Source organism: Eucalyptus grandis, chromosome 7 (assembly GCF_016545825.1).
Source record: "Eucalyptus grandis isolate ANBG69807.140 chromosome 7, ASM1654582v1, whole genome shotgun sequence".
In the NCBI taxonomy this organism is placed as follows: domain Eukaryota; kingdom Viridiplantae; phylum Streptophyta; class Magnoliopsida; order Myrtales; family Myrtaceae; genus Eucalyptus; species Eucalyptus grandis.
Window position 1 is genome coordinate 25,932,214 of NC_052618.1, and position 8,162 is coordinate 25,940,375.

General features: G+C 45.0%; 1 protein-coding gene across 1 annotated transcript; it reads right to left on the bottom strand.

The window, feature by feature from the left end:
* Positions 1 to 3,314: 3,314 nt before the first annotated feature.
* On the bottom strand, positions 3,315 to 4,289 carry LOC108954474. The gene has a single exon (XM_018860483.2). The coding sequence runs from the start codon at positions 4,287 to 4,289 to the stop codon at positions 3,315 to 3,317; it is 975 nt and encodes a 324-aa protein (XP_018716028.2).
* Positions 4,290 to 8,162: the final 3,873 nt, after the last annotated feature.

Below are 8,162 nucleotides of genomic sequence, written 5' to 3' on the forward strand. Positions count from 1 at the left end.
GGAGTTATGAATGATGTTTTGCTCCTATCCTCCTTCTTCATACGGATTTGATTATATCCAGAAAAACCATCCATGAAGGAGAATAACTCAAATCCTGCCGTGCTGTCAACCAAGACATCGATATGTGGAAGTGGAAAATCGTCTTTGGGGCTTGCTCGATTTAGATCACAATAGTCAACACATACCCTGACTCGCCCATCTTTCTTCATTACAAGCACGATATTTGCTACCCAATCAGGATAACGTGTCACTTCGATAAAATCTACTTTCAGCAGCTTCATTACTTCTTCTTCGATCTTCTTGGACAATTCTGGTTTAGTTCTCTTGAGTCTTTGCTTCTTGGGTGGCATATCAGGATCTGTTGATAGAGCATGTTCCACAATTTCGGGGTCCAATCCCGACATGTCGGCATATGTCCAGGCGAACACATCTTGATATTCTTTCAAAAGATTAGTCGTCTTTTCCGCCTCCGACTCTGAGAAACATGCCCCGATCCTTACTTCCCTGACATTCTCTGCATCACCTAAATTTATGGTGATTGTTCGCTCTTCGGTCAACGGCTTCGATCCTTCATATCGATTCCATTCGCGTTCAATCCCTTTCTGATCGTCATTGTCAGTGTCATTGGAACCTGAGAGACTTTCTTCATGCACGTCCGACTCATATGCGTCCTTATTATGATTATACATAATGTAATGCCTGAGATGCGATAAAATGAGTTAGAGCAATGTCGACAATAAAAATAATGCATGTCGTTTTTTGAAGAATTTTTGAAGTATTTTTGTAAAAGTTTCAAGAACTCATCCTCATATTCTCGGATTTCCTCGTCCTTGCAAGACAGTCAAATAAGGGAGCATGTGGAGACCTAGGCCTCAGTGACCATCATAGGACTAGTTTGATGTGCCTCCACATGTCCTTAATAAAACATGTGTCTATTTTATTGAATGAGGAAAGATAAGCCCGTATTTTAACACACACCACCCACGACCAACGGCTCAAGATCGGGGTTGACCATAGTTGACATTACAAATGACATAAACGGGAAATAAAGAAAGAAAAACTACGAGATCCCACGCAGGGGAGAAGACATAAAACAAAAGACTAGGCTAGACGAGAACCGCCCCACTTTGAAGGGACAACCACGACTTCGGAGGACTCGCATGCCAGGATGGCACATATGACGTCTTCCTCGAATAGCTCAATCACACCATAGATGTCCCCCTCTTCCTTGAATAACATCCTTGGAGGTCCTGGAAACGTTCCTTCTAACAACGGATGAAACGGGCATTGATCGCCCTCACCCTCCTCGGTTTGGGCAATATGTTCACTCCAATCTCTATACCCATATCGGCCTCCTCGGGCATTTCGACCTCTCTGCCTTCCACGGCTCCCTCGGTTGCCACGACCACCTTGCTCCCTACAACCTTCTCGCCCCTCAACATATCCTAGGCCTCTCCTCTTCGAGTTTTTATGAGCTTCAATGGGCTTTCGCACACCCTGACCGTGTGATCCAAGGCCCTCTCCCGGATTATACCCACTTGCCAACATAATCTTTCCCACAGCTATAGCCGGCTTAGACAATTTAGGAGTATTTGTGAAGGACCCTACAGGCACATGGACCATGGATACCAGCTCGAGGGTTTGAAAGCTGGATTCCTCAGTACACTCTGGCTCCACATAAGGGATGGTTGTCTCGTGATAGATCTTGAAGTCGGATTCTCCATGGACCGTGATAAGCCTGTTGTCCACCACAAATCGTACCTTCCGATGGAGGCTAGAGGCAACAGCACCTGCTGTGTGGATCCATGGCCTCCCTAGCAAAAAATTAAAAGCGCTTGGTATATCTAACACCTGGAACACGGCTTGGAAAAGTACAAGGCCAATCAGCAGCTCAAGCTCAATTTCTCCTATCACATCCTTCTTCATCCCATCAAAAGCCCGCACAATCGACTTGCCAATACGGATTCTCCCAAGATCAATGCCAAGACGGTGGAGAGTAGCCAACGGGCATATATTGAGTGCCGAACCGTTATCAATCAATACTCTGCAAACAAGAGTGCTTTCATGTTTCACCGAGATATGTAGCGCTTTGGTATGATTAGGACCATCGAGGGGGGGGAGAGCTTCATTAGTAAAGGAAATTTGGTCTTTTAATAGAACGGCCCCAACGAACTCCTCCAATTGGACTTCATCAATTGACTCTGGCACATGCACCTCGTTAAGGACTTTTAGCAAGATGTCCATATGCTTCTTGGAAGATTTGAATAATTCCAAGAGGGAGATTTGAGCCGGCAACTTCCATAGTTGATCCACCACGTTGAACTCACTAGACTTTACTACAACCAAAAATTGTTTTGCCTCCTCCTCGGTCACGGCCTTCTTTTCTATTCCCTTATCAGGTGCGTAATAGCGGCCTGATCGCGTGACAGCATCTACCTCATTTGTTCCGTAACCCCAAGGTACAGCTTTGGAATCAAATTTGGGAGGATACTCCAGCATTACCATTCCGTCTTCCTCCTGGGGAGGCAATTCAATCGTGACCGGCATTGTGTGTCCTCCCGTGACTTCGATTGTCGACATCTCTTCGACCATAAGGTCGATCACTGTGGGTTCAACAATTTCCAGCCCGATATCGCCTGCAAGCTCCTCATCGAACAATTCAATCACCATCGGGGTAATCATAGCTGTCAACCCTTCCTCGTATAAAGCTGGGGTCTTCGAAATTCCATGCATAGCCTTCCTCACCCGAGACATACCAACAAAGTTGCAGAAAGATGAGCGGAATGATGATGGCATTGTCACAGATACGACCTTCTCTTCCTCTTCTCCACATCTGATTACTCCCATTGTTATCATCCTACGGACGTAGTTCAATCTCTCTTCTAGGGTCACATCCTCCTAGCCTTCATAGTATCCCGCTAGCACTAGGGATTCATACAACTCGGAAGCATCCAATACTAGAGGTTGCTGACTCGCCCGTGTGTCCTTGGAAATTGAGTTCACTCCCCTACATGATTTGGTAGAGGTTACGTTGCACGTTGAGGTGAGCTTCCTTAAAAGTCAAAATGTTCTTGTCTAGAAGCTGTTGAACTTTGTATCTTAGCATGTGACAATTATCTACATCATGCCCCCTTTTCTCCCATGTGGTATTCACAGGTCTTGGTTATATCGAACCCGATGAACCTCGGGGGGTTATCTCTAGGCACCTCCTTTGCGACCATCCTCTTTTCAAGAAGCATGGGCAATAACTTTGACAGCGAGCGTGGTAGTGGAGAAAACCCCTTTCGAAATGGCCTCTTGCCATTATCGAATGCTTATGATGAACTACCTGGAACCATCGTAGGCTTGTGCGCGGGTGTTGTGGTTGACCGAGGGAAATAGGGCTCTTGCACAAGTGCTACTTCAATTGCGGCCTCCTTATCTTTTCTTGCTGGGAATTTCTTCACGCCTCCGGTTGAAATCTTTCCCTCAACCATTGCCCATTCAACTCCTTCACCTACCTCAACTAGCTGTGAAAATGTTTGGTAACCCGAGAATACTAACCCTTGGAAGTATTCAGAGGGCAATGTCTTAAGGAACAGCTGCTTCGTCTCCCTCTCATTCAAGGCCGACTTCACTTGTGAGGCCATGGTCCTCCACCTTTGCGCGAAGGCCTTGAATGACTCATTCCTCTTCTTCTCAACGCGAGTCAACTCTTCCCTCGTGGGGGCAAGCTCGGTGTTAAACCGGTATTGTTGTAAAAACTCATTGGTTAAGTCGTCCCAACTAGTGAATTCTTCAATGTCTAGCGCAATGAACCACGTCAGGGCAATGCCTTCCAAACTATCTTGGAATGTGTGTATGAGGAATGGCACGTTGTCAGCATAGCGAGCCATTTTTCTCATGTAATACCTAAGGTGGGTCCTTGGGCATCCCGTTCCGTCATACTTTCTTGTGAACTCAGGCTCCTGAAAATTCTCAGGAAAGCTCGTCTTGGTGTATGGAGATAACCTATCAGCTCCTTTTAACTCGTAACCTTGCAAGACACATAGTCGCTCTTCCATCTTTGCTAAATGTTTTTCACTCTCGTCACTTAGGCGAGGTGTTGGGTTTTCCTTCAGAGGAGGATCCAAATTGACGATGATTGGCGTGGCAGAAGGAGCTTCTCCGGCAATTTCTTTCCCAGGGAGATCAGCGACGTGTGTGCCTCCCGTCGACGAGGAAGCATGTCCTGATAACGCAGGAGTGGATGTTCCAGTGACAACTACGGCGGGGGGCTCCTTAAGCTTCTGGCTTATTTCAAGCATCATTGCGGTGAGTTGGGCCAGCTGGTCCTCCATCTTGGCCATGCGCACGTTGGTGTCATCGTTCTCCATTCTGACTTTTGCGCACGTGCGAATTGGGGATCTCCGCTTGGCCGTGTTGACAATTAGTAGAAGACAATTAATCGGTTAGTACCTGAAGCAAAGGTATATAAGCATATATAAGTACAAGTAATAATTAGGCGGTCGGTCCACGACAAAGATCTAATTCCCCCAATTTGCCCGTTTCATTGAAAGCCCGGTTGCTACATAATACAAGAAAAAATGCAAAAGAAAACCCTTAAACAACAAAACTATTTCAAAGACGAAAAGACATTCTCCTAACTCCCAATTTTCAACATCGAGACTCGAGACAAACTCCATAATATTGCAACGTATGCGAATATGGTCCCGCTACATATTGCGCTCGACTCAATCTAACTAATGAGGATGGCTTCCGCTTGTGGCAGCTCCACTAACTCGGGTTAACTTTGAAGCACGCTCCTCGGCTTCCTTGAGCTCCCTCTTGAGGCGTTTGATCTCGGCTTGGTGGGTGATCTTCAATGGCACTTCAGGAATCTTTGGGCGGAGGCTCTCTGGAATCTTGTGTCTAAGGATGTATTCTTTCGAGGCATAGTAAGTCTTCTCTTGCCCCTCCAACTCTTCTTCGGGCCAAATTAGCTTCCCGGGGTGGCACATATCCCACATCGACTTGACCAACGCAACGGAGTCCTCGTGATCTTGGCATCCGTCAGGGAAGTCTATCCTGAGCGGGTCTTCCTGGATCGCCGGTGGAAGCTGTTGAACCTCTTGAAACTGACGGGTGACTCGAGTCGGGTAATATTCGGTGACTCCAATGATTCCCAACAAAGGAATAGGTCCAGTAAGTCCACACACGAACCGCGCTTTTTGAACTCGGAGCCATTTGGCATGCCATTGGAAATCCTCAGGTCCGAGGTTGGTCATGAAAACTAACCACTCAGAATAATGATAATTAGGGGCAAACATTTTTCTATCTCTAAACTTTAGGATAGGGTGGTTAGAGTCAGAAATGTCACTCACGGTCATCAAGTTACCGAACTCCTTAATGTGAGAAAAAAACCAAATTTGCAAGAGTTTAGGGGGAGCATAGAAAGCTTTGTTTTTATTTTCTTTAAAACGAGTAAGGGAGAGAAAGGTTTCAATTAGGACGGCATTAACAAAACCATTTCCCATACATACCTCACGAACTACCCATGCCACGGAAGGGTTAATAGCATTCCTACAATGTGGGAATAATACAATCTCGAAGAAAGCTAAGAGGAAAATCCTATTCTTTTGAAAAGATTTGGCATTTTGAAAAAGCTCATTTAAGAATGAAAACGGGCAGGTCTTGCGGTTGGCTTTTAAAACTTTCCTCACGTCCTCTTCTTTAATTTTAAGAAAAGCAGATAAGGTCGATGCATGCTCGGTCCCTACAGGTGGGCTAACTAACTCAGACACAAAGGGTTTTCCAATGGTAACGCCGTATTCTTCCAAGGTTGGAGTGAGTTCGTGATCACCGAGTATGAACATGCAAGTTGCGGGGCACTAAAAATGCGCTAATGCTTGCACAACACTAGAATGAGTTTCTATCTCCAATAGGGGAAGTAAACGTCCAACATACGATCGCACCCAATCACGGCCTGTTGGATCTAATCTATCCCACCATGCACGAAGCTCGGCTTTCGGGACGGAGATGATGCGAAGGTCGGGTACCCCCATCGTATGATCAACCTAATTTGTCATGGACCGGCCAAAATGAAAACAAATAAGTAAATTGCGATGAAAAGAATTCAAGAAAAACTTACCCTACTCATTGAGCAGCGATGTAAAAGTCATAGACATGCGCATGGACATTGGTTCAATTTCTACTCTAGATGGCTCAAAATGAAGCCATGGGATCACAGGACTGAACCAACAAGCTCGTGGCTAGGTCGTGTTACCCATGACTCCGGCTTCGTCAAAGGACCGACCCGTGTCGCATGCTCGCAGACCAGGGTGGGGACCTTTGACATCAAGAAAAAAATTTCGAGGTTGAGATAGGCGACTCGTACTACATGCTTGTAGTCGAAGTGGTATCCACCTCAACACCATCCTAAGTGATCCTATGCGGCTCAGGTCCGGCGGCAGGTTATGTGTGCTAAAGTGTAGTACAATGCAGGAGATACAGGCATGACAATTCATAAGCAATCAATACTTCATACATGGACAATAAACCATACATTCCTCACCTCCCTACAAAACAAAGGTGAGCAAACACTTCCCCTTATACCTCCCATTCTACAAAAACATTTAACACCTTTAATGTTAGGGACTAACCTGAAATCATTGCTGCCAAACAAAAATATTTTTTGAACAAGATTAATTTTGGCCTAAGTTCTCTAAGGTTCAAAACCAAGTCCCCAGCGGAGTCGCCAAGCTATCGCGACCTACCCTCGGGGGGAGGGAACAGGTTTAAGGGTATTGCCTAAAGGATGGGCCTAAGGCCCATGATCAGGCGCGGGCTCTCCCAAGCCCATACCCCGCGTGACATTGGGATATTCTTTAGAATTTTTGCACAAAATGAGTCGGCACTAGCCTATTGGGGTCGGCTAGAAACCAAGTGAGGTATGGGAGTGTACCTCACTTCCTACGCAACCAGAGAATCTACGGTCAGGGACTTGATTACATTAATTGATCAATTAATGCCTTTTCGGTACCTAATTTTGTTCATTTTAACAAAATGAATTTTTGGCAAGCAGTTTGGATTAATGTTATATCTATCCACTAACATATGAAGTGATCATGTAGGTACACAAACATTGAAATAACAATCATAGCTATCAAGATCCTAATTAAAAGTAAAATTAAATACGTGCAATCAAACATAATTAGATATGCAAATTAAACACACAACATATAATCAAAACACAAACAACTAAAAGGCTTAATCATACTAAAAATGCAAAGCATAGCAATTCCTAACCAAACCCCATCATTTTTTAATTTTCGAAATTTTTTAATTAAATTTTTTTTTAATAATTTTTTAATTAATTAATTAATTTTTAAAAAAAAATTTCGATATTTATTTTTTGGATTTTTTTATTTTTATTTTTTAAAAATATATATTTTAATCTTTTTAATTTTTAATTTTTAATTTTAAATTTTAAATTTTTAATTTTAAATTTTAAATTTTTAATTTTTAATTTTTTTGGATTTTTCGAAATTGCTTTTTTATATTTAAAAAAACTAAATAATAAAGTAAACTAAAATAAAATGCGGGGCCGAACCGGGTCGACCCGGTCGGCCTTGTTTGCGGAAGTCGGGTTCGGTTCGGCCGGGCTAGGCTCGATCACCTTTGATCGGGCCTTCGCTCGGCCTAACTTGGGCCCAAACGACGGGCCCAAGTCGGGGACAAGGTCGAGTGGGCCAAACCACAGATCTGGCCCAACTCGACTTGCAATCCCTGGTTGCGACCAAGGATGCCGGAACGGCGAACGCTGCGACGGCGACGTCTTGGGCAGACGGGGGACACGGCTCGAGCTCTCCAGTCGCAGCGGCGTCCCTCCGGCCACCAGCAAACCTAGGGGGGCCTACGTGGAGCAATCGAGGGGGGCGGAGTTCGCTTGGACAATTCCACAAACAGGTTGTATACACTAACAAAACTAACAAACTTTGTCTCGGTCGCGGCCCGAGCACCTATCCAAACTTCGAAGGCAACATGGCGAATAGCAAGCGCGGTAACAAGGACGGGGAAGGCGGCCGGAGCTCGCCCGAAGCTAATCGGGATGAGCTCGGCCGACTCATTTCCAAAAAAACGCACACCAGAAATTTCGATGAAAGGCCTACCGGTTTCAAACGGGAATGGCAGCTTGGAAGACG

Bases quoted from the DNA above. Each gene is read 5' to 3' on its own strand.
- LOC108954474 (XM_018860483.2), bottom strand. From the start codon at position 4,289: ATGATGCTTGAAATAAGCCAGAAGCTTAAGGAGCCCCCCGCCGTAGTT.